The sequence below is a fragment of the Fragaria vesca genome, linkage group LG4, assembly GCF_000184155.1.
Source record: "Fragaria vesca subsp. vesca linkage group LG4, FraVesHawaii_1.0, whole genome shotgun sequence".
In the NCBI taxonomy this organism is placed as follows: Eukaryota; Viridiplantae; Streptophyta; class Magnoliopsida; order Rosales; family Rosaceae; genus Fragaria; species Fragaria vesca.
Genome location: NC_020494.1, coordinates 5,638,517 through 5,664,840, shown reverse-complemented (window position 1 = coordinate 5,664,840; position 26,324 = coordinate 5,638,517). Strand labels below are relative to the sequence as shown.

The following is a 26,324-nucleotide window of genomic DNA, read 5'->3' as shown; positions in this document are numbered from 1 at the left end:
TCCTGCTGCTAGCTAGTTTGTTCAGAAAAACTGGAACCATTATTATGGGCTGACATGGAGTAAAAGGTTAATCTTCTTACATAGTAAAATTTGTGATTGTGTCAAATACATTAGGAAGGTTGGAAGTAGGAGGAAAATAAGGGCCAAATCTCTATCAAAATTTGACTCTTCAAGATATAAGAAAGAAGAATGTATCTTCTTACATGCAGGAGATAGACTAAATTGTGTCATTGTGATGGCTCATTGTTACTTTCAAATTCCAATAGACTGAAGTTGGCGAGAACTAAAGAAGTTGCCTACCTGATTTATCGCAGAACAAATCTCCAGCTACAGTCATCTGATTTTGATGAAAATGGAGGAAAAATCTCATATTGAGATCCCAAAGGTTAAACTGGGCCTGATTTACTTTTCACACACTTTGGTATGTACATCTTTGGAAGACAACTGAAACTATGCTGATCAATGTAATTAGAACAAATCTATACCACTCTAAGAGCTTAACCTCTTTCAGTTTATCAATATCATTCCATAAAGCTGAGTTTTTAGTTTCTAAAACACTGTTTTGTCATTATCTTATTTTTTGATTGAATAGCAAATTGATTATGCTGTAAGGTCCATGTTTTTTATTATTAAACTTTGCAAATCAACTACCATGCTTGTACAGAGTTTGGTTTTTCCTTGATGACTAACAGTAATATAGCTATCACAGAGTGACTTAAATGATGTTTATCACTAAACAACTCATCTTCAAGATGAAAAAAGGAAAAAAAGTTTCCTTGGTTTCCTGTTGTTTCTGAAAATTTGAGTTTTATAGTTTCAAGTAATGTTTTTTAGTTGGTTCATTTGGTTGGTGTAGACTTTATTGGAAGTTGGCCTTTACTTCTCTAATCTGCAGGTTTCTAGATTGGGTTTTGGATGTGCGGAACTATCTGGAATCTACAATGCTCCTCTATCTCACGAAGCTGGATGCTTAGTATTAGAGGAAGCATTTCATAGGGGCATCACCTTCTTTGATATTTCAGATGCTTATATATGGTAAGGAGACCGAGAATTTGAAGGTCTATCAAATTTCATGTGGAATTATGCAAATACCCCATCAAAGTAATTGCAAGGGTGCTGTCAGTGTCTCTGTATACTGATTTTGTTGGTGAGCCTCATCACTGTCATCTAATCTGGTTTCTGTAGTTTCACTTGATAAACTGTAATGTTTTAACATCCTGCTTCATAATAACATGTTAGAGTCACAGTTGGTATGTATTCTTCAATAATCTCTACAGCAGTTTGCTATAAATTTTGTGATGATTTGCAAAGTACAGTGACACTGTCACAGATGTGATGTAATCCCTTTGTTATCATAGATGAAATTTATTTGTAGTGCAAAAATATTGGGATCAGCTAGTCCTTATGTGGTCATAGCATTTTAGTTAGCAGTTGTACCTATTCAACACTGATAAGGATTGAGCAACACCAATGTACTCCGGAATGATGGGCTCCCTTGCCCTCCTATGGTCACTGATTGAGCACGGCATACTGGTCGTGGCTCTTCTCTTTTTGTTGGCAAGGAAACTGTCTATTCCTACTTCTGGGTTTGAAGTAGTTGATTAGTTTTCTTGTATTAATTATGTTGTTTGGTTGGGCTTTATGGCTATTGGGCTGTGTCCCTCAATGAAGTTGATTCATTTCCAAAAAAAAAAAAACACTGATAAGGTACAACAGAATGAAAGTCATAAAAAATTAAATAATTGTAGATGTCTTGTAAGTTTGCTGGGTTCATACACTGGAACAAAATATAAACTACTAATTGTCAGGCCCAAAACTCATGGTTTCTTTCTAATTTAAGTTGCTTCTAATAGAATAGAATACAAAGAAACTTGAAGCTAGCTAGTCAGTGTTTGACAATTAAGTAATGAAGTTGTTGAGGAGTAGACATGCTACCTAACTGAACAAGTAAAACAAGTGTTTCCCTGTAGAACGATCTCCAGCCACACTCATCTGTTTTTGCTGAAAATGGAGGACAACTCTCGTATTCAAATCCCAAAGATTAAACTGGGTAGTCAGGGATTGGAGGTAAGTGTATTTTTCTCCCAAAGATTAAACTGGGTAATCAGGGCTTGGAGGTAAGTGTAATTTTCTCACTTTGGCTTGCACATGTTCCAAAGTCAACTACACTCTGCAGATCAATTTAGAACGCTCTCAACATAAAGTATGCAGAATCTCTTACAGTTTATCAACATGTATTCCCATTGCTGAGATTTCAGTTTCTAGAACATTGTTTAGTTATTATCTGATCTGTTCCCTGTAGTCGTTTGATTGAACAGAAATGAAGAATACAAAATGTAAAATGTTTGTAATTTGTATGAGAAACTTTGCAAATCATCTATGATGCATCTACAAGATTTGGCATGGTTTTTGGTTCCCTGCATGCTTATGAGACTAACCAGTCAGACCTGTATGACTCCAAATCATTAGATCGATGACTTAGCTTTCGAGTTTGAAAAAGAAAAGAAGTTAAGTTTTCATGGTGTTTTTGAAATAAAATTGATGCTTGTATTTGTAGGTAATGATAACACAATAGTTCTCTTGGTTATGGTGTACGGTTCTTTGGAAGTTGAGTTTGACATTTTGGGGGTCTGTAGGTTTCTAGATTGGGTTTTGGATGTGGTGGACTATCTGGAATATACAATGCTCCTCTCTCTCATGAAGCTGGATGTTCAGTGATAAACGAAGCATTTGATAGGGGCATTACCTTCTATGACACTTCGGACCTTTATGGTGACAATCATGATAATGAATTCTTGGTTGGCAAGGTAAATGATGAACACTTCTTTCTGTAAAAAATTTAGAGTTGCACATATTCAAATGGGGTAAAATCTTTGGTCAGACCTGCTACTTGTAACTTTGTAAGTGGGAAACTTTGGGTAGAAAAAACTTACTTTCCTTGAAAGTACAGGCTTTGAAACAGCTTCCTCGAGAAAAAGTCCAACTGGCAACAAAATGTGGCCTTGTCAGGTCAGACGGCTTTCAGTTCACGGCAAATGGTACCCCGGAATATGTAAGAGCATGCTGCGAAGCTAGTCTAAAGAGGCTGGATGTCGACTATATTGATCTGTACTATTTGCACCGTATCGATGTTTCAGTGCCAATTGAGGATACTGTAAGGATTGAGACATGTTTCACTTTCCATTATATTTCATTCTTGAAATCCATTATTTCAATGTACTATTAGGACTATCTTTATATCTAAATGTTTGCACTATTTGGTGGTTGAAAAAGATTGGGGAGCTTAAGAAGCTTGTGCATGAAGGAAAGATTAGATACATTGGTCTATCAGAAGCTAGTATAGACACCATAATGAGAGCTCATGCTGTTCATCCCATCACTGCTGTGCAAATGGAGTATTCACTGTGGACTCGAGACATTGAAAATGAAATAATTCCACTTTGCCGGTTTGACATTTTCACCTCCTAAAGTCTGAATTTTAATATGTCAAACTTTCCAGCTTTGTTAAGCTTTAGGTAAAATTGGTCCTTTCATAAAATTGAATATACATTTCCTCTGCTTCAACTTTTACAGGAAGCTTGGAATTGGGATTGTGTCATATAGTCCTCTCGGTCGTGGTTTCTTTGGTGGGAAGGCAGTTCTGGAGAGCTTGCCTGCAGAAAGTTTGTTGGTATAAAAACCAGAAACATTGTAGTGTTGCCTAGCTTGTTCATTCAATAAGGTGGATGGATATTTATTCAGAGAAATTACCTTTTTAACTTTACATTATTATTGTTCTTAATTTGTGCCAGTCTATTCATCCAAGGTTCAATGGCAAAAATCTGGAAAAGAACAAACTTTTCTATAACAAGCTTGCCAATCTTGCTGCGAAGCATTCATGCAATGCTCCTCAGTTAGCTCTGTCATGGCTTCTCCATCAGGGCAAGGACATAATCCCGATCCCAGGTATGTTCTTGTTACTACATATATCATATATGTCTGTTTACATGCACGACTCTTAGCAATGGATATTGTCCCGGATCCAAGATGAGAGTTTAGTTTGTTAATCAAATGGTACATATTTGAACTATTAATGGATTATATATGCAGGGACTACTAAACTTAAGAACCTGGATATCAATGTCGGATCGTTGGAAGTGAAGCTTACAAAAGAGGATTTGAATGAAATTTGTGATGCTGTTCCCATTGATGAAATTGGAGGAGACCGAGAATATGAAGTATTCTCAAAGTTTGTGTGGAGTAATGCAAGTACACCATCAAAGTAAATTAATGTAAGGGAGCTCTCAGTTTTTGTGTACTGAATTAATTTGTAAGCACTAGAACACTGGATTATTTGGTGCATATAGCACTACCAGTGTCATTAATCTAGTTACTGCATGTAGTTTCACTGCATCCAGTAAATATATGTTTCACTGTGTGTTGAACTGTTGATACACGTAATAAAATCCTCAATACAGTACTACTGTGAAGTTCCAATTTAGTTTTCAACTACTAGTTTTTTTTCCTTTTCCTATCACAGAGCAAAATGTTTTCCAGGCTAATTTTCAAGTTAATAGAGAAATTTTCATATGGATTTGATATAGACATGCATGAAGATTTGGGCACTTTGTGGAGTATTATCCTCCACGTTTACACAAGTGTTCTACCTCTTTAGAATGATGAGTTGCTGACACAATTTGACAACACGTACAGGCCAATATATAGAAGATATGGCTCCCTAGAACTATCTTCATTCGTTTAGATGCTTCGATAAGGACTCTGATAGCTTTTGAACTAGCACAAGCACAATACTACAATTACTTAAAAAAATACAATTCTCTTCTAAAACCCAATCTACTGCGCTCTTACAAATAGAGCGAAACAAGTAAAACCCTACGTCGTGAGATTATTAGTGTACGTGCAGGCACATTACCAAAGTGATTTGTGGTTTTCGAAACTTCCGAGTTAAAGAGGTTGTCGTTGACTATGAAATGGTTTTTGAGAATCCTTTTTTACCTAAAGACATCACAAACCTTGCCTATAACTTCTGTATAAAAGGTTTAGGGTTTAGGCTAGGGTTCTCCAAATTGATTGTTCAATGTTCATGTAGAAGTACGCTTGGCCATACGAATCCAGAGACCTGATCGATCGAGCAAGTAACTAATTACAACAAAAATGCAGTGTACGTAGCAGTACATAAACAAATAAGGCCATTGATCGAGATAATTATATGTATGCATAACTTGATATCCTAATAAACTCTTCGATATATCGATCATCTCCCTTGTTCGGATTCTAACGATCGATGGAAACATACCCCTGACAGACACAATGTGCTTGTGCGGCAAGCCACGTCTCTTTCATTCACCACCATTTCAAATGTGGACGACACAACCTACAAAACATCCATAGCTATCAGACAAATGATGTTATATATAAGCTAGCTAGTGAAGAAGAAGAAGCCAAACGTGTTCGTTTTCTTTCAAAAACAAAAACGAAGCAAAAACAACTCCAACTAGCTCCATCTAGTCGTGGCCTCGTGAATCATCGTTCCTCCATATTCAAAACCTTGAACAAACCCTACCTCACAAATCACAGTTATCATGCACTCATCATCTAGTCGTGTTCGTTTTTTGGAGGACTACGGAAGTGTATCTGGCCAGGTAGTTAATAAGAGCAAGTCGCAAGTGTTCATTGGGAAACATATTTATCGACGACGACATTCTATTTCAAGCCTCTTGGGAATTCCATTGGGTTCAGCCCCTTTTACTTACTTGGGGCTCCTATTTTTAAAGGTAAGCCACGAGTACTACATTTTCAACCGATCGTGGATAGAATCAAACTTAGATTGTTAAGTTGGATGAGCTCATTTTTGTCTATGGCTGGAAGACTTCAACTTATTAAAGCAGTGATTTACAGTATGTTTGTTTATACATTCCAAGTGTATGAGTGGCCGGTTTCTTTGCTACGCCGTATTGAGGTATGGTGCCGTAATTTTCTATGGTCTGGTTCAATTGATAAACGTGGGATTCCTTTAGTAGTGTGGAAATCTTGTTGTGTTCCTATGGATGAGGGTGGCTTAGGTTTGAAGCAATTTGTGGTTCTTCATCGATCACTTTTACTAAAGCGCTGTTGGGAGATATTTTCATGTCCATCAGAGGGATGTTCTTTTATCAGGAACAGATTTTCTCAACGTCGCTCCTATGCCTCCTCCTCTATATGGCCTAGAGTTCGTCCTTTTTGGGGTGTTGTCAAAGAAAATTCTCAATGGTTGATAGGCTCAGGAGACAATATCTTTTTTTGGCATGATAATTTTATGGGGAGACCTATTGTTGATTATTTTGGTGCCCATGATGGTCTGCAAGGGAACAAGGATTTGGTTTCTACTTTTATTGTTGATGGTTCTTGGGTGCTTCCTGATCTACTTCAACTTCACTTTTCCAGCTTTATGTAATAAAATTGAGCATGTCCCTCTTGCTACTAATGCTTCGTTGGAGGACACTCTTATTTGGATGCCTTCGTCTACAGGAGATTTGACTGCAAAGCATGCTTACCAATTTTTACGGCATCCATTTCCCTCCATGCCTTGGGGTAAGTCCTTATGGTCTAGATTTATTATGCCTAGAATGTCTCTACATGCTTGGAAGGTTTTGAAAGGGAGAGTAATTTGTGATGAGCTTATACAACGTCGAGGAGTGGCTTGGGTTTCAAGATGTGAGCTTTGTGGTGCATGTACTGAGTCCCTGCAACATATTTTCTTACATTGTCCCTTTACAGCTGCTATATGGTCTTATTTCTTATCTCTTTTTGATCTGGGGGCTACTCCTCATACAATTGTGGATTTATTTCATAAAGGTCTGAGTATGGGACGTAGCTCACAGCTTAAGGACCTTTGGTTGATCTGTTTTACTTCGATTTTATGGTTTGTATGGCATGCGAGGAATAAGACCAGATTTGACGGTAAGTCGTTCTCTGTGGCTTCAATTTGTCATCTCATTTTGGGGCACATTAGAGCGGCTAGTCGACTTGCAAATGGTCCAATGCATAATTTAGTTCAGGATTTACGGATAATAAAGAGTTTTGGTGCAGAGTGTCGATTGGGAAGAGCTCCAAGAGTTATTGAGGTTGTTTGGCATCCTCCAGTCATTAGGTGGGTGAAGATTAATTCGGATGGAGCTTGGAAGCATGCAGAGGGTGTTGGAGGTTTTGGTGCTGTTTTTCGTGACTTTAAAGGTCATGTTCTTGGTGCTTTTTCTTCCAACATTGACATTCCTAGTTCAGTAGCAGCAGAGGTGATGGCAATTATAGTTGCTATTGAACTTGCTTGGGTACGAGACTGGAAGCACATTTGGTTAGAGGTTGACTCGTCACTTGTGTTAGACTATCTACGGCCGGTCTCCTTTGCTTGTACCTTGGCATCTACGTGTCCGTTGGCTTAATTGTTTACGTTGCATATCGAAGATGACCTTTCATTCTTCTCATATTTTTCGTGAAGGGAATAAGGTTGCAGATGCTCTGGCTAATCACGGTACGTCATTAACACAGTTGGTTTGGTGGGATTCACCTCCTCCTTTTATTTTGTCATACCTTATGGGTCTTCCCCAATTTCGGTTTTCATAGTTTTGTTTCATTGTTATTTCGTTATGAGAGGTTTTGGTCTAATCCTCCTCTTTTGATGTTTCTTTTTTTCTTTTTTAATACATAAGAGTGTTAGGGAGTCATTCCTCTCTCACTCATCTTTCAGCCAAAAAAAAATACTGGTCTGCTCTGCAGCCACGTCTCCTTGTGATGACTAGATCGACAAAACCCACGTACATGGCGTAGTACTAGCGGGACATTAACCAAATGAGAGACTCGACCATTCATTTGATGAGCTGGTATACTATAAAACCCTACTCAGGAGTACAACTTTGATAACCAAGATCAAGAGCAAAACACAAGCATTTTAATAAATCACCACTCACCGATTTCCTTCTTGATCATAGAAATATATACAAAGGCTGCTTCAGCTACCATGCAATCAATCTTCCTCGCAAATCCTGTTGTATATGGAGAGGGTAAGAACAGGTCTTCCTTCCTAGTTCAATTTGCATCAACTCTTCGTGGGCATCCAAACATGAGGGTACGCTCCATTGCTGAGGTAATTAACCGATCTCTGGTAATTATGTCTCATTTGTGAGAATTGAGATAAATGTGTATTAACCATGTCCGATTTGTCCTTAATTTGCAGAACGGTCTACCTGAGGAGAAACCATCTACAGTTTCAGAACCATCAAAGATTGCACCACAAGCACCGACACCTACACCTTTCCCACCACCACCTAGCTAGGACTCCTAAGGTTAGCACCAAGTTCGGGGACGTTTTCGCTTTCAGCGGACCAGCACCGGAAAGAATCAACGGCAGACTCGCTATGGTTGGCTTTGTTTCAGGAGATCAGTTGTGCTGCATATCGAGACTGGTGGCGCTTTGACATTGAGGGCCTTCCGGCAGACCTCATCAGAAGGTAAGCATCTAATCTCAGTGTATGTTGCTCCCATTGTGAACCATTATTTCCCATAATTAACCTTGATTTTCATTTCAACAGAGGGATAGCAATACCAGACCCCACACAAGTCCATGGACTAGGACTAGTGATTGAAGGTTATCCTTATGCAACAGATGGACTCCTCGTATGGTCAGCAATCGAGAGATTGATTTAGACCTATGTCCATTATTATTATCCCAGTGCAAGTGTGCTTCATTCTGATACAGAACTGCAAGCCTGGTATATGGAGTCGATCAACTCTGGCCATGCTGATCTTCACCATGCTAGCTGGTGGCCAGAACTCTCTACTCCAGATGATCTAGCCTCTATTCTCACCACCGTCATCTGGCTCACCTCAGCATACCACGCTGCGTTGAACAACGGGAAGTATCCGGTTGGCGGATATGTACCAACCCGCCCACCATACATGCGGAAAGTAGTGCCACCAGGGCATGAACTAGAGTATGCTACATTCATCAAGGATCCACTGAAATATTTTCTATCATCATTGCCTAATTTACTTGATGCAACAAAGTATATGGCTGTGGTAGATATCATCTCAGAGCACTCCCCGGATGACGAGTACATTGGGGAAAGAAAAGACTTGGTCCACTTGGTCAGCTGAACCAGTTATTATGGAGGCATTCTACAGATTTTCTATGGATATGAGGAGGATTGAAAAGGAGATTGAACGAAGAAATGCTGATCCAAGCCTCCGAAACAGATGTGGAGCAGGGGTTCACCTTACGATCTGCTCGTGCCAAGCTCAGAACCTGGGGTTACAGCAAGGGGAATTCCTAGTAGTATATCAATCTGAGGATTGAGACGATTGACACAACTTGGGTCTAGAAGAAGAAAGCACTCCTCAAAAGATTGTAACGCATATTAGATAATGAATAAAAGCCTAAACTGAGACTCAGTTGAACTTAGCCAACTAATAAGAGAAACTCTCATCAAACAGGAACAATTCATCCTGCTAATATCAAAAGTAAACCTTAGCAATTATTAATAGCTAGGCAACTGGGCAGCTGGTTAACGATTTAAGGCCAGTTATATTCCCAACCTTGCAAGAGTAAGCAAAACTATAAACGAAGGCAAAGAACAGGCCCTTCAATTTGATATACAACTAAACTGCTCCCAGATTCCAGCCAAGCTTTTAGTCCCAACAGGGATACAGAAGTTGGTGCTAACAGAGATAACCAATCATGAACCGAAAGCCAAAACATAAACAAATAAAAAAGGAAGATGGAAGTGGACATAAGGTTGTGACAGATTACGAGTTAACTCCGAAGTATCATGTTGTTTTTCATATCCGACTATACATCGATATTAATATTGGACTCTTTATCGAACTCTCGAATAGTATCCCGGAGGATTGCCTTAAAGTGCTTGATCTCTATTTTCGATTGTCCGGAGAAGATTGCCTCGGAAGACCCTCCTTGCTCACCCTGGGCTGCCATCTCAATTACCAAATAGAGCTTCTTGACAGGAATCTAAACAGAAGTTGAATATCAGAGACAGGAAGTCAGAATATAAGGATAAAAGAGACGTTATTATCTGGGTCACTAATATTAGCACAAAACAACTCTAGGTAGCCAAGTACAACAACTAAATGCAAAGTTTGGTCTGCTATAGAAAAACCAACCACAGAAATGATCCGACTCACAAAAGAAAATGCCAGAGGACAAATAACTGAAAATTGGAGATCACATAAAACTTTTTTTTTTTTTTTGGTCGCTTTCTATGTCCTCTTCTCAACAGAGACATGGCCGGGGGACAATAGTATAGCAGAAATTTTAGAAACATAAATATATAAATGAATGTGTTTTGGCCACGATCCTCAGCAGGGGTAGAGAGGTAACTTGTGCTACCAAAAGTAAATTAGGGTTTGTAGGGCGTGCCACCGCGCGGACGCGGAATGAGAACGGTGCGCGTTCTTGACTTCTAATCAGGCGAAGTAGAGCTCCGGTGTCACCTCGCGGGCGAGGAATTACGAGCAAACTATCTAGTCACCTGTGAATCAATACTCGCTGTTCGAAGCGGGTAGAGCAACAATTGGGAAGGAGAGGCGAGTCCAGACGGGCTCTGAGATCTAAGGCGAGGTGCACTTAGAACTTAGGGTTTCGAGGATGCTCGAAGATTTGCAGTTGTTTTGTATGATTGATTGTGTGTCTTTGATTTGTGTCAAGCTCCCTTATATAGCAATTCGCATAGACCTAATCACAATCCATTCGGACTCAGCAATTAGAATTCCACAAGGATACGACCAGCTCGCGAGCCGCGCGATCCGTGCAACACGTGTCCAGAACAGACCTCGCCTAGATCTCGCTCACAGCCCCGCATCATCTCGCTGTAGCGTCGTACGCAAACTCAAACACTAAACGATCCTATCCCGCGGAGTACTACAGTCCATTTCCAACTCTACCTCGCCATGCACTGTAGAACCCTACACGAACTGGAACAAAGGATCCCGCGAGGACATCGAATCCCGCGGGGTATCGGAATCTTTGCCAAACTCTAGCTCGCATGTTGCCAGACTTCGCCACCCTTCGTGGGCTTCGTATTAAAAAAGGGCCACAGGTACTGGCCCAAATGTTATCCAAAACGTACCCCGAGTCTTGGACCAAAAATACTCACTGGGCTCAAACATTGCCCCCTAGGCCTTGAGCTTAATCCATTTCACAACGGATAAACGAAAAGGCCTAAATGAGCCATTTACGGGAATTCGCAATTCAAAAGGTGCTGACGTTTCGGCATCATCGCCTCCCTTCATCATTGCGACTGTTTGAAATTTGAAACGCGCTGACGTTTCGGTCGTCATCGCGTCTCCTCATTACGGCTACTGATTGAAAAGACATTACGGTCCATCTCCTTTATAAACCTCGATGCGGGTCCCCACATCTCCCCATCGCTTTCCAACCAAGCTTTTCCCTTTCTTCTGCAACCAACAGAACTTCAACACCGGGCTCACTCCGCCCAGAAACAATGGCTCCCAAACCAACTGCTAACGCTCCAAACCTTAACCTCACGGCAGCGAGCTCTTGGTCGACCGGCCTCGCTCGCCGTTTTGCCAACAACCCTCCTCAAGGAACACCCATTTATTTCCTTGAAACAGGGGCAGCCCTGATCGGTCCGACTCCTTCACAACCTCCGTCCGCCGCTGATCTGAACCACTATACCGCCTCCGTGCGCCGACCAATCCTTGCCCAACGTCGCGAACCGGGAAACTTCGCCTCCTGGTTCCACCAAGCCCGCTCTCATACAAATATCCAGGTCGGGGAATGGCCCAGCGTCACCGCGGAGGACCGGGCATGGTACGCGGCTCGCCTCTAGACCGATCAAGCGATCTGGGAAGCGACCGGCATCAGCGAAGCCATTGCTTTGAGTTTCTCGCTGCCTCCTCACGCTGATCGAGCACCTATTGCTGCCGCGGCCTGCTTATGGAACAGTGCCACCAACACCTTTGATTTCCCCTTCGGGCAAATGGGCATTTCTCTGCTGGACATCCTCGCCATCACCGGGCTGCCGATTCATGCAAAGCCATATGCGCCAGGCGACTTTGCATCGACCGAGTTTATGCACTCCTGCAACCTGGGGGCCCGCCGCGCCCTGAAAGGCTCGTATGGAGTATGGAGGAAGTTCTACATCGGCCATGCAGAACAACACGAAGGAGGTATCGCTTGCCTTGAGTATTGGCTTGATAAATTCATATTCTGTGGCAGTGCTCAGAAGCCTACAAGGAAATGGACCAAGCTGGCCGAGGCACTCTACAATGGAATCGAAGTAGGGCTAGGGCAGCCCGTGCTGGGCGCGCTCTACCGGATCCTGCACATGCTGTCCCTAAGACCCTTCCATCTCTCTGCTGGCCCTCTGTGGATACTGGACTTATGGACGCAGCTGTACTTCCCGCTCTTCCGGCGAGCCCCGCTGGACTTCCTGCTCGAGGACCAACTGCTTGGCTTCGCGGTGTGCAGGAACGCTGCGAACCGGACTCCCCTGTCCTTCTTCGCCAGCCTTTCCATCCTGTACAACCAACTCGAACCGCCTCCCACCACAGACATGATGGTTCGCCGGCGCCATCCTGAAGTCTTATAGACGGGCTTCTTCCCGCGCTCTGATTCGGACTCAGATGCCAAGACCGTCTTCATGAGAGCATCCTCATGATGCGACCTTCAGCTCGCCGAGGATGAACAAGGCTTCGAGCTATATGCCCCCAACCACTTCGCCAGACAACTCGGCTTCTTTCAAGGGATCCCCTATCCAATCTTCCATTCGGTGAACAAGTACATCTCCTGGAGGAAGATTGGCGAGTCCGACCGGGTCACCCCGCTGCAGAACATTTTCCCTCTCACTCCTGACTTGCTCGAGATTGAGCCTTCACTGGGCGTTGACCCCGCCTATCTTTCTTGGTGGCGATCCTTGTCCGACAACCATTGGGGGTTCCCAGATGATGCTGTCTTCGCTGCCATCTTTTATCCTCTATACGACACTCTGAGCGAGTCAGACCGCGTCATCCTTGATGCCCAGCGCGACTGTGAAGAGAGCGGTTCAAAGGCTGCGACAGGGTCTAGGCCTGCGCTCCCACCGGTTCCCGCTACTCGTCGCTCGACGGGGATCGTCATTCGAGAACGCGATCCCGCACCCGAGGTATGCCACTAACTGTGTAAATTCCATACCGCCTTTACCAACTCGACGAAATGCTTCCTCCTAACTTTCTTGTCTATCTTTACAGTCTGCCCCCCGCCGGAGAACTATCAGAAGACCTGAGGGTGCCGGAGACAAAGGGAAAGCACCTTCTCAAGAGGAAACCGCGGCGGACCATGACGGTGAGACTGCTCCAGCTATTCCCCGGCCAACAAGCGGCGAAGGCTCGCGGAAGCGCCCTGTCAAGGACGAAGAAGAACTGCTAGAGGATGAACGATATCGGCAAGAGTACGCTTTGGTAAGAGACCTTTCTTCGAACCAAACTCATTAAAGCCAACAAAACGATTTGCTAACTTTGTATTTGACAGGTTCGCCACCGCATCCGACCTCGCCTCGCTGTCATTGAAGGAGCAACAGCGATAGTTGAAGTCCCAATCCCAGAACCAATCGTCGGGGATCAAACCATGGTTACAGAGGAAGTCGCCGTGCGACCCCCTTCTCCAACCGACGCTCTAGGCGAAACTGGCCCGCCTCCAGAGCCTACCTCGGCTCTTGCTTAAGATGAAGATTTCGGCCAGTCCACCCAGCTTTCTGACTTTGCTGCCCCTTCGGCGGTTCCGCCAAAGGACTTCCAACCGGTGCTTGAGCTCTCTCCTCTGCAACCAGACTCAGCGGCTCAGACCACCGAAGAACCGACAGTCCCTACTCGGTTTGAGGTCCCACCGCCCGTTCCAAAGATTGAGGCAGTTGCAGAGGTTGAACCAATCACTCTGGCCCCAATGAGGACATCTGGCGAGGCGGCTTCTTCTTTGGCTACCCGGACCGCTCGTCTTCGGGCCCGGATTACCCCGCCTGCCGATCCAGAGCCCATTCGCCTGGCCCGGGCTTTCTTTCACGGGTTACTGCGCCAAGGTCCCCACATGAACGTATTCGACTTGGTAAGGCGCGCCCGCGAGGCCCATGAAGCTCTGATTCGGCACCTCGCTGGGAGCAACCCTGCTCTAGATCATGTGTTGGAACTCACCGACGATGTCGAGCTGCAGGCTCGCCGAGTTCAAGATGTCGGTGCCCAGTCGGCTGCTCACGAGAAAGTCCGCCAAGCCCTAGACGATCAGATGGCAGCCCTTTTAGCCGAGCTTGATGACGCTGAAATCCCTGAGGCATCGTTAGAGAACCCATGCACTGTCTATGCTCGGCAAGTGGAGGACCTGGAGGCTTAGATAGCGGAGCTGCAAGCTCAGCTTGCTCAAGCTCGCCAGAACCTGGCCCGAGCTGAAGAGGCAGAAACCCGTGTGCAGGCCGCGGAAGAGACCCAGGAAGCTTTGGACTCGGCTGCTGCTGCTGCCGACGAAACCCAAGCCCAGGCAGATGTTGAAGAGTTGGCCTTAGAAGGCCTTCTCATAGATTTGTATAGGGCCTCTAGGCGGGTTTAGGCCCGATCAGCGCTTTGCCCCCTTTGTACGAACCTTTTATAATATTATTATTAAATTAAATCTTTCCCGCTCTTGTCAATTCTTGTGTAAGAACTGCCTTCCCAGGAAAAAATCTTCTTCCAAGATTTGGTGGGGGTTTCCAATGCAACTACTCGCTCGGAACGCGGGTAGTCATTATGGAACAACGTGTCCGACCTTATCTCCAAAGCTCATATCTCGGAGCAAATCGCTGCATGGAGGACATCTGTTGAAAGGAAAATCGCCCTACTCGCCTATAAAAAGAAACGCTTGGCCGGGGCGAAGTACCAGTTAAGTCTTTACCCCCTTGCCATGGGCTCTTATACCCTTCTATACATCCTCTTGTCCCTTCTTAAAGCAAAGCCCCGACCTCACATTTTCACTCTTCGTTTTTTCTGATTCTGAAAATCTACTCTCAGGCCGGGAGTGATTCTGAAAATCTACTCTCAGGTCAAGCCTTTGTTTGGACGAACTAATGGTTGGGTACCTTCTGCCTTGCACCGGCTGTTCTGTTCAAACGTGAGGCTCTCGAGGCTCCGCATCCGCTTGCGCCTCAGGTTCTGGTCAGTGCCTTTCAAGCACCTTCCAGACGTGACCGGTAGCATGAGGGACCCTGGTCCAGTGGACCTCTAGCTTCCCAACAATTTGTCTTAGGTCCGGGCCGGTGTCAAGGCTCATGCTGGTCTAAAGAAGCGGGACGTTTACCAACTTTAAACGAAGGATGCGGCAGCAGTCTCTTCTTCAACCCTGCAAGATATGCGGGTTGAGGCCTCCAATATCTGCAGATCTATGTCTTCGTTTGTAAACATAGCTTAATTTCACCCTTTCTGTCAATGTAGTTGCTTCGGCCGCAAAGCCGATGTTCGAAACTTGTATTGAAACAACGCCAAAAAGGGCAAAATAAATAAATTTATTGTTTTTTAGGGCCTCTGAAATAGGCTCCAATCTTGTACTGGCCTTTGCGTTTAGACTTTGCACGTTTACAAAAAATGAAGAAAAATAGAGTTATCCTTATTTAGGGCCTCTAGAATAGGCCCCAATCTTACACTCGCCTTTTTAGGCTGGTATGTTACAACGTACTCTATCAGTCGTCTATCCCGGATTGCCCCCTAATGTTAGGCGGCGGAGCGAGAACGCGATGGTGCGTAGCACTATTGACTGTGGTGACGGGGTCTGGGGGAGGTGGAGGATCCTCGCGTTCCCAAACTCCTGCAATGTGGCGCTTGAGGAAGCGGCCATTAATAGGATTGCAATGAATGGTGCCGTCCAAGTCGCGCAGGTGGTATGCCCCCTTAGGAAGTATACGATGAATAATAAAGGGGCATTCCCATCGAGCGGACCACTTGCCCCGACCGTCGGTTTTGTCCCCAAGTGGGAGTACCGCGCGCCACACTTTCTGGCCCTCAGCATAGCTCCGTCCGCGCGTGACTTTATCATACGAACGTGCGATGCGTTGTTTCTCGATGACGAGATTGTTGAAAGCGATGACGCAGTGCTCGTCAAGATCTTCAAGCTCCTGCCACATGGCTTGGACGTAATCCTCGCCAAGTAGTTGATGCTGTTCCTGAACGCGGAGTGAAGCGATATTGATCTCAAGGGGAAGGACGGCATCATGACCGTACATGAGAGCGTATGGGGTGGTATCCGTCGGGCCGCGCTTTGAAGTGCGATAGGCCCACAAGGTGTGGTAGAGTTCCTCATGCCAGACATGCAGGTTCAACTCCAACATCTTGCGGAGGATGCCAAGGATGACTTTATTACTAGCCTCCGCCTGGCCGTTGGACTGTGCATAATATGGCGTAGAGTGGAGAAGCTTGATTCCGTAGTCGTGTAAGTACTTAACAACTGAATCAGCCATGAAAGCTGCCCCCCTGTCCGTAACGATGCACTCCGGGATACCAAAGCGGGAGATGATATTACGGAAAATAAAGTTGCGAACCGAGTTGGCGGAGGCAACCTTGAGTGGTTCGGCCTCGACCCACTTGGTAAAGAAATCGGTGGCGACGATAATGAACTTATGCTGCTCAGAAGAATGGGGATGAATAATGCCAACGAAATCTATCGCCCAACCTCGACCCGGCCAAGGTTTAATGATAGGCTGCAACGGGATGTTGGGAATATGTTGCATTGGTCCGTGAGCCTGGCAGTCTTGGCAACCTTTGACGAAGGCAATACAGTCTTTCAGAATGGTTGGCCAGTAGTACCCATGGCGACGGATCAACCATCGCATTTTAGGCCCGGCTTGGTGCGAACCGCAAACCCCACAATGGACTTCGCGCATGATACGTTTAGCTTCGTTCCCATACACGCAGCAGAAATCGTTTCCGTCTTCCCCACGCCGCCGGAGTTCGCCATTGCGTAAAACAAAGTTTAAGGCGAGGAAACGTATTTGCCTGGAGTGAGCGGCGTCGTTGGGGTTCTGGAGGTAGGCGATAAATGGTAGCTACCAATCCTCGTCGATAGGGTCTAAGGCCGCAACTTCAGGGGTGTCGGCCTGAAATTGCCCCCTAGCGATGAAAGAGGGAAGCGTACGGCGTTCGACTTTGAGCAAACGTTCGTGCATGCCGTCACGCAGGCTGAGACCGGACGCTACTTGGGCGAGCTTGTTGGCGACGAAATTGAACTCGCGTGGAATGTGCTCGATGTAGACGTCGTCAAATCGATCAAACACCTCAAATGCCTTGCACAGGTATGGCTCAATTGACGAGCTTAAGCACTTAAACTTTTCCACCAGCTGATTAACGACCAACAAAGAATCGCCAAAGATCTGAACCTCGCGGACTCCTTAATCCAACAAAATCTCTAGGCCGATGATCAGCGCCTCGTATTCAGCCTAGTTGTTAGTACATTTGAAATCGAGCTGGAACGAGTAGGAGAAGCGGTCTCCGGCGGGATTGGCTATGGCTATCCCAGCTCCGGCGGCGGTGGCAGTCCGCGAACCATCAAAGTACAGGGTCCATGGAGCGAGTGTCACGGTAGCGAATTCCAACTCGCGCCGTGAGCTCTGAGGGTGGGTGATGAGCGAGAAAGTCTACTATTGCCTGTCCTTTTACTGCCTTTTGTGGAACATATTGCAACGAGAATTCGGACATGGCTAAGATCCACTTGCCGATGCGTCCCCGCAAGATAGGGCGAGAGAGCATGTACTTGACCAGGTCGGATTGAGCGTCACAACCGTGGTAAAGGCAAGCATGTAATGGCGCAGCTTGCACCCTGCAAAATATAGGGCAAGACACAACTTCTCCATAAGTGAGTATCATGTCTCACACTCTGCTAACACCCTGTTAAGGTAGTTGACAGCGTGTTCTACCCCGTTCACATCATCTTGGGCCAGGAGTCCGCCGATGGACAAGTCGGCAGCGGCGATATAAAGTTTAAGCGGGGTACCGTCGCGAGGTGGGATCAGGACTGGTGGGTTCGTAAGGTAGTCCTTGATGCGATCGAAGGCCTGTTGATGTTGTGGTTCCCAGACGAACTCGGTTGCCCCCTGGAGCTTGAGGAGGGGTGAAAAAGACTGGACCTTCCCTGCCGCGTTGGATATGAAACGGCGGAGAAAGTTGATTCGCCCAAGCAGCTGTTGAAGCTCATTCTTTGTGTTGGGGGGTGAAGCGGTGATTACCGCCTGTGCCTTGTCCTTTGGGATTTCGATGCCTCTTTGATGCACTAGGAAACCAAGGAAATCGCCGGCCTCCGCGAAGAAAACACACTTGGCGGGGTTCATCTTCAGGTTATGTCGGCGCATCCGTGTAAACACCTGCCGCAGGTCTTCAACGTGGGTTGCCCGTGTTTTGGTTTTGACTACCACATCGTCGATGTATACTTCTATCAACTTCCCCAAGATGTCATGAAAGATGAGGTTCATGGTGTGCTGGTACGTTGCCCCCGCGTTTTTAAGTCCGAAAGGCATGACAACGTACTCGAACGCGCCGGCAAAACCAGGGCAGCGGAAAGCGGTCTTGTGTCGATCTTCCTCAGCGACGGGAATCTGATGGTATCCGACCGTTCCGTCCATAAAGGATAACACCTCGTGCCCCGCGGCGACATCAATGAGTAGGTCAGCTACAAGCATGGGGTAGATATCCTTCGGTGTTGCGTTGTTCAGGTCGCAGTAATCAACACAGACGCGCATCTTGCCATTTTTCTTGTGGACGGGGACAACATTGGACAGCCACTCGTTATATTTTGCCACGCGAATGATGCCCGATCGATGCATGCTTTCGATCTCTTCCTTGACTACGATCTGAGTCTCAGTTCGCATGAACCGGCCGTCCTGCCGTACTGGACGTCGGTCGGGATAAGTTGGTAACCGGTGGCAGACCAAGTCCGGAGACAAGCCGGGCATATCTTCGTACTTGTCGACGAAGCAATCCCTGTACTCGCATAACAGGGCAAGAAGGGCTTCCTTTTCGTCTTCCGCCAACTTAGCACTGATAGAAATAAGTAAGGGCTTTTCTGCAGTCCCTACGTCAACTTGTGAAATGGGGTCGCGGACTTGAGGTGGTGTGTCGTCCAAGGCGGCGGGAGCTAAGTGAATAACTTCCTCCTTGGTATCGGAATAATCCACCACTTCATCTACATATTCCATAGTCGCGACCTTGTAGTAGGCTTCGCGTTCTGCCCAGTACGAAAGGAGTCTTTCGCACAAGGACTTGCCAGCCTCGCGTGCCTCCTCTGAGAAGACACTATTCATCAGAACGGGATGTGGGACTCGTGATGGTGTGAGGACGTTGCAAATCGTCCTTCGCCTGGGTAAGTCCCCATCGCGTTAGATTGGAGGCCGTTATTCCATATGGGCGGCCCTTGTTATCGACGCCTTGAACATCCAACGGACCCAAGTCTGTAGTATAATATCGGGCATCGTTGAAGTTGGCAGAGATAGAGAATGGCCGCGGGTCGGTTTTGATGATGACTGCTTCACGATTCTCGGCGTCCCAAATCATGAGTTCTTGGTGCATGGAGGAAGGCACGCAAAAACTTCTGTGGATTCAATCTCGGCCAAGAATCATGCTGTAAGAGGAAGCGCATTCGGCGACTAAAAAGGTGTAAACCCGTGACACCGGCCCGACCTTGACCCGGAGGAATAGCAAGCCTAGGGTTCTGGACACTTGCCCGGTGAAGTTCTTGACTGTTAAGGACGTGGTTTGGATCATCGAGCGCGGGATGTCTAGGAGTCCCATGGTACGGGTTGTGACAACATTGACCGCGGCGCCGGTGTCGACCATGACCTTGTTGATCATTTTTCCTTCGACTTCAGCCGTGATATACAGTGGCCGCATGTGAGTGGCCATGTCCAAAGTTGGTGTGGAGAAGGTTAGAGTTTGCTTATGTTTGATGCTGCTCGTAATTTCCACCTGTGGGGCGTCGTCGGCCTGTGCCGGAACTGGGCCCATTTCGCTGCTGCATGGCGGGGGTATGCTACTGACATCCTCGCTGCTGACGGGAATATCCGCCGCACTGCAGGTTGTGTTTGGTGGGAGAGCGTATCTTTCCGAAATGAAGAACACCATTCCGACTTGAAAGGAGAATTGTTCAGGAACTGGGACCAGAGGAGTGTCAATGATCCCGCGTTCCCCTTCGAGTACCGCGAAAGCGTTTGCTTCGCTGCTAAACCCTTCATCAGCATCCCATCCTGAGACCTCTACCATATTACAGGTGAATGATTCTGCCTGCTCTTCATCCCGGTCTTCCTCTAGGTCAAGTCGAGGTTCTGAATGTGCCTCGTCGTCTTCTGAATTCTTGCAGAAACGCTGGGCCATTTGTTGGGCGAGGTTAGGACTGGAGGGCGCCTGTGCGGCTATTGGTGGCTCTTGAACCTAGGGTTGCCGCGGACGCCATACTGACTTGGTTGAATGCTGATGGTCCTTGGCCGGTTGTTTGTCTGTTGCCAGAGGAGTCTTATCGTTGTCTTCTTTTTTCAACCGTTGTAGGGCGGATACTCTAGGAATCATCTGAGTCTCGGGCTCCGGGGTAGACCGTGCCCGAGGCTGCTGTGGTGGTGGTGGCTCCCTTCTGATATTGGCCTCCGGATTTTGACGTTCCCGTTGCCGTGAGGGCTGAGACGGTTCGCGTTTGGACTCTGGGTCCGGGGTTGTGAACAGCTTACGCCTGGAACCGGTAGGCGGAGTCTTTCTCCGCTCGGGCTCTGGTGGCGGCCTGTGCCTGGAAGGCTGTTGATCCCTCCTCTTTTCAGGCTCTGGTGACGGTTTGGGCCTAGCAGGCTATGGATCCCTTCTTCTTTCAGGTTCTGGTGATGGCCTGCGCCTGGAAGGCTGTGGATCCCTTCTTCTTTCAGGTTCTGGTGATGGCCTGCGCCTGGAAGGCTGTGGATCCTGCTTTAGTGGAACCGCGAGTCGGCAAAAGACGTTTGCTTTAGGTGCAGGCTCGTCGCTGAACTGCTCGCAAATCCTTAGGGGTGTGACAGGCGGCATTTGAAGGAATGCGCGCAAACCCTCTGCTTCCCTCCACATCCGCTCAGGCGTCTGTGCGAGCTGTGAGGGGCGTACAGCGCCCTCTTCGACAGCCCGTAAGGCACGTAGGATACTACCGTATCGCTTTTGGAGCTTTCGCTTCTTAGCCCTGCTGATGGTAACTGCCTTGCCCCCTTGCTGTGTGTACCAGACTCCATCCTTGATTGCTGATTTGGACGTCGGAGGAATATAGGGGTCGGTTAGGACGCCTTTACGAGGGCTCGAGGCCTTGTTGTTGTGACGCTCACCGTTGGATTCGGACATGTCCATCTCACTTGTGGCAGGGGATGAAGGTACCGCCTCTGCCCAATGTGTATAGACGAACGTCTCGAAACTCTCTATCCTCCTTTCCAGCTCTTCTCGAGTCCTGGGACTCATAGGCTGGGGATCTTCAACGGGGAACGGTCCATCGTCCCCTCATGACTGCTTTGCCCTTATCTTTGCGGGAGGGGCGGTCTGTTCCGAGCTTAGCGACCAACTGTCGAGCTGGGTCGTCTGCTTTCCCCTGCTGGTTATTCGGGACAGTATAGTTATTCGCCGGCCGTTTGCGATTTTGGCCTGGCGGTTCACGTAAACCTGCATTTGGTGACAAGTCTAATGTGATTCTTCGCTGGCCGACTCGAGGCCAAGCGAAGTCAGCCGTTGCGATCATGAAGTCGCCCTTATTCTCAAAGCGAATATACCCGAGGTCGAGCCAGTCTTGAACCTGGTCTCTAAGCTGCTGGCATTCGCTGGTTCTGTGCCCCCAGCTATTATGAAACTTGCAGTGAATGCGCCCCTCCTTATATTCTACGTAAGGCAAGGAATTGGCCACTGTGACGAGCCCATCGTCGATGAGATCGTCTAAAACCTCATGTGCAAGATCTTCGTTGTAGGTGTATTGGCGACGTGGCCGGCGGGCACCATCGTCACCTTCCTCGCGGCCCCTTTTAGGTGCCCAGCGTCGATCGTCGTCCTTGGTCTGATTGGCCCAGTTTACCTCGACCATGCCAACTACAAGCGGGAAAGGGTCTATATCAACCAATGAGGCCGTACTACCCGGTGTTTTCATCCTTAGCTCGCCTGAGTTCAGCCATGTCTGCAGCTGGTCTCGAAGCTTGACACAATCTTTGGTGTCATGATTGTAAACATTGTGGAAGGAGCAGAACTTCTTGTCCTTCAGTTCTTCCTTGGGCGGGATCTTATGATCCAGGCGCACATATCTCGCCTCTATCAGGTCATTAAAGACCAAATGGGCGTTCTTAGCATCATAGGTGTACGACTCGTACTCCGGCTTGGTCCATGCAAAGGACTGGATGGTGATTGGCTCACGTGTCATCTTCAGGTTTTTCAACTTATTAGCTAAAGGCTTGCCAGTCAATTCTACTGCGCCAATGTCATCCAGGTTCTGATCCGTATGAACTCCCTCAGGTCTTTGATAATATGGATCATGAGTAGGGGTTTGTATGTTCCCCACTATTCGGTTCTTCCCTGGTATGTAAGTTCCTTTGAAAGCATTTGTTTTGTCGTCCAACTCGTTCAGGATTAGCTCGTAGCTGCCGACTTTGTTAATCAGGTCACCCATGGAATTAAAGCGCTCTCCATGGTGCTTCAACCGCTGGCGGTGCTCCAGACCTCTAATAGCCAACTTAATGGCTTCCTGCTCAGGTAGCAGGTAATCACACTTGGCTTGCTGGATCTTGAAGCGTTGGAGGAAAGAAACTCCGGACTCCATGCTCTGCTGGCTCATCTGTGTGAGGGAGTCGAGGCCAACTTTAGGCTCAATCGTGCCATACGTTTCTCGGAAGAGTCTTTCCATAGTGGGCCAATCTGCTATTGACCCAGGCTTCAATCTGGAGTACGAGGTGAAAGCAGCCCCGGACAGAGAAGTCCCGAAGAGTTTGAGTTTGAGCATATCATCATTCCCGTATTGGCCGCATTGGACCTTAAAACGGGCCATGTGTGTTGCTACATCTTCCCTTGTCTCCCCGGAGAAAGTGGTGAAGACAATATTCTTAAACCCATGAGGGAAGGGATATTGTGTCACGCTATCAGGATAGGGATCACGATAATGCAAGCTAGCATCACCTTTTCCGGTTTGCTCCTTGACTATGCTCGAGATGAGCTGGCGCCAATCGGCTGCCGTTACTGGTGTGGATTCTGCCCCCTGATCGTGGTCGTACCATGCAGAGAGGCTAGGGGCCTGCCCGATGTTCTTAGGGGTCGAACTGGAATAAGCTATAACTAGGTCATCTGGTGTCCCGATCCCTTGAGATGGGAAGACACCGGCGCCCCCAAGTGCGACTCTAGGGTTGCCTGTCGTGGGTAGAAGGGGTGGTGTCTTTGACGAACTGGCTCCCAATGTGAATTGGGGAGTCTTCTGGGCCCCGATCTTCGGATTCCCCCTAGGGCGTTCATTAGGTGGAATATACCTTGATCCCTCAGTTGCACTTGAACTAATTAAGTTCATAGCATGATTCTTTGGTGCTTGAGACCGCATCCAGTCTTCCACTTGCAGGACCCTTAAGCTCAAGTTATCATGTTGCTCCTTATATTTCTCGAGCTTTTCTATGCCATTCTTACTTCCAAAGAAGGAAGCGTCCTGTTGCAATTGTAGCTTGGTATCATGCTCGTCCAAGCGACGGGTTTGCTCATCCACGGTTGCGCGGGTAAGCTGCAGGGTTTCTGTGAAAGTCACCTTGCTCTGATCCAATTCTTTTTGGATCCTTTGAAGGGAACCTTCCACCAAATCTTTGTCCTCCCTGACTTGACCGGCATGGAAGTTAAAGTCCTCGCTGAGCCTAGAAAGGTTTTCTTGGTTAGCAAGCCAGATATCTCTATCCTTCATGACTACTTCAGATAGATTTTTAACAGTCAGGGTGAGGGAGTCAAGACCCTCCTGCAATTGGTGGGTTGCCTGGTCGGTGTGAGCCGTTAGGCGGTCGCCCAGGGCCGTTATCTGGTCTTCAGCTAGAGTGACGGGGCCAGTGCTGCTAGTGGGTGTTAGTTCTGCCATCGTAGGTTCGCTGAAATCTGGGTTTCCGAACCGAGTTAATACTTGGTCTTTCGTGAGTGAGCGACAAGCCGCGCTGTTATGAGGCTGGTAACGCGGTGATTTGTGTTTCAAACAAGAAATGATGACGAGAATGTTATACTCCCCGTCCCACTGGGCGTGCCAATGTTTTGGCCACGATCCTCAGCAGGGGTAGAGAGGTAACTTGTGCTACCAAAAGTAAATTAGGGTTTGTAAGACGTGCCACCGCGCGGATGCGGAATGAGAACGGTGCGCGTTCTTGACTTCTAATTAGGCGAAGTAGAGCTCCGGTGTCACCTCGAGGGCGAGGAATTACGAGCAAACTATCTAGTCACCTGTGAATCGATACTCGCTGTTCGAAGCGGGTAGAGCAACAATTGGGAAGGAGAGGCGAGTTCAGACGGGCTCTAAGATCTAAGGCGAGGTGCACTTAGAACTTAGGGTTTCGAGGATGCTCGAAGATTTGCAGTTGTTTTGTATGATTGATTGTGTGTCTTTGATTTGTGTCAAGCTCCCTTATATAGCAATTCGCATAGACCTAATCACAATCTATTCGGACTCAGCAATTAGAATTCCACAAGGATACGACCAGCTCGCGAGCCGCGCGATCCGTGCAACACGTGTCCAGAACAGACCTCGCCTAGATCTCGCTCACAGCCCCGCATCATCTCGCTGTAGCGTCGTACGCGAACTCAAACACTAAACGATCATATCCCGCGGAGTACTACAGTCCATTTCCAACTCTACCTCGCCATGCACTGTAGAACCCTACACGAATTGGAACAAAGGATCCCGCGAGGACATTGAATCCCGCGGGGTATCGGAATCTTTGCCAAACTCCAGCTCGCGTGTTGCCAGACTTCGCCACCCTTCGTGGGCTTCGTATTAAAAAAAGGCCACAGGTACTGGCCCAAATATTATCCAAAACGTACCCCGAGTCTTGGACTAAAAATACTCACTGGGCTCAAACAGAATAAACAAAGGTAGGGATGAAAGTTTACATCATTCAAAGCCCCTGCAGCTTCATCTATGTCTTCATCAGCAAAGACATTTAACTGTTCTAGCACCTATAAGGAGACAACAAGCAAAACTATTTTAAATTTACATACACAGTTAAAACTCAACAATTTACAGTATATGTTGCTCCTAATGAAACACGTAGGAAATACAAGAGTGGCTATTAGAAGAACTAATCAGTCATCTTGTTACTAGCAACAACACCATATATAATGAAACAGTTCAATTCTTAAGGAATTTAACACATCCCCATAATTCGTATTTAAGAAAAACTACAGCGATATGGTGTATTACTTGCTCTATGGTTGTGCTAGTGTTATCAGCCTAATTTGAAACATAAAAGGTTATAGAATCATATCCGAGAGACAAGATCTATTTAAACGCCAAAAAAGAAATACCAAAACGGAGCCAAGAATATTTGATTACCTTCTTTGCAGCCGCTGTCTTTAATGTGGGAACATTGTAAGTGACGGAGAAGGTATCACAAAACCCAATCGAGTCTAAGAAGCGGATTTCACTTGTTGTACCAAAAACCAGAAGCTTTTTCCCCTACAGAAGAGAAACAGAAATATTAGGAACAAAAATTTTATGCATTCACAGAAGTCCGGGATGACAGTGAGAGAAAGAAACAAAAATCCCAAACTACAATCATGTTTACAAATAGACGGTTTTCCATGGATTCAGCCAATAGATTATAAATCCAGCGGCTCTGAATGTCAATGAAGAAGGGGGAGAAATGAAGAACCTTTGGAGGAGTGCGCTTGAGAAGAAGCATCAGTGTTTGAGATATCGGATTCGAAAATCTTGGACCAATAGCGATATACTCTAGTAACCTGCACACCAAAGATAAAAAATTCAAAAGACATCAGTGCCGGGGTATAGGAGAGTAACCAAGAAGAGTAAACAAAAAATCAAATAAATTAGACCGGCTTACCTTTCAATATTATCAAGGATAATAATGCTCAATGGCGACTTGTATGCATCTTCAAAAACCTATCAGATGAGTGGAAAAGAAAAAGACAAATTAAAAGCAGCCATATCAGTACAACTTCAACAATTCACCGGTGTGTAAAAAGACAAGGATTATCAGTAAACCAACAGATCATCCCATAGAATGCTGTTGGAGTTTACAATACTAGAGAAGGTGAAATCTGTAGACTTAAACAGTAATCAGCACTTTCCAAAATGCTAGCGTTCTTAAAAGCCTTTGAGAAGACCAACAAACCTT

The 26,324-nt window shown here is 46.4% G+C and overlaps 2 protein-coding genes and 1 pseudogene across 2 annotated transcripts; 2 read left to right on the top strand and 1 right to left on the bottom strand.

Annotated features, from left to right (window-relative positions):
• Nucleotides 1–1,873: 1,873 nt before the first annotated feature.
• On the top strand, nucleotides 1,874–4,466 carry LOC101299286 (perakine reductase-like). Its single transcript, XM_004296534.1, has 7 exons — nucleotides 1,874–2,067; nucleotides 2,637–2,807; nucleotides 2,951–3,154; nucleotides 3,274–3,446; nucleotides 3,574–3,670; nucleotides 3,792–3,945; nucleotides 4,090–4,466. The coding sequence occupies exons 1-7, from the start codon at nucleotides 2,008–2,010 to the stop codon at nucleotides 4,263–4,265; spliced, it is 1,035 nt and encodes a 344-aa protein (XP_004296582.1). The 5' UTR covers nucleotides 1,874–2,007; the 3' UTR covers nucleotides 4,266–4,466.
• Nucleotides 4,467–7,019: 2,553 nt separating this feature from the next.
• On the top strand, nucleotides 7,020–7,418 carry LOC101303118 (putative ribonuclease H protein At1g65750-like). Its single transcript, XM_004297925.1, has one exon. It carries the CDS (start codon nucleotides 7,020–7,022, stop codon nucleotides 7,416–7,418), a length of 399 nt encoding a protein of 132 aa, XP_004297973.1.
• Nucleotides 7,419–9,820: 2,402 nt separating this feature from the next.
• LOC101302830 overlaps nucleotides 9,821–26,324 on the bottom strand; it is a 30,723-nt pseudogene continuing 14,219 nt past the window's right edge.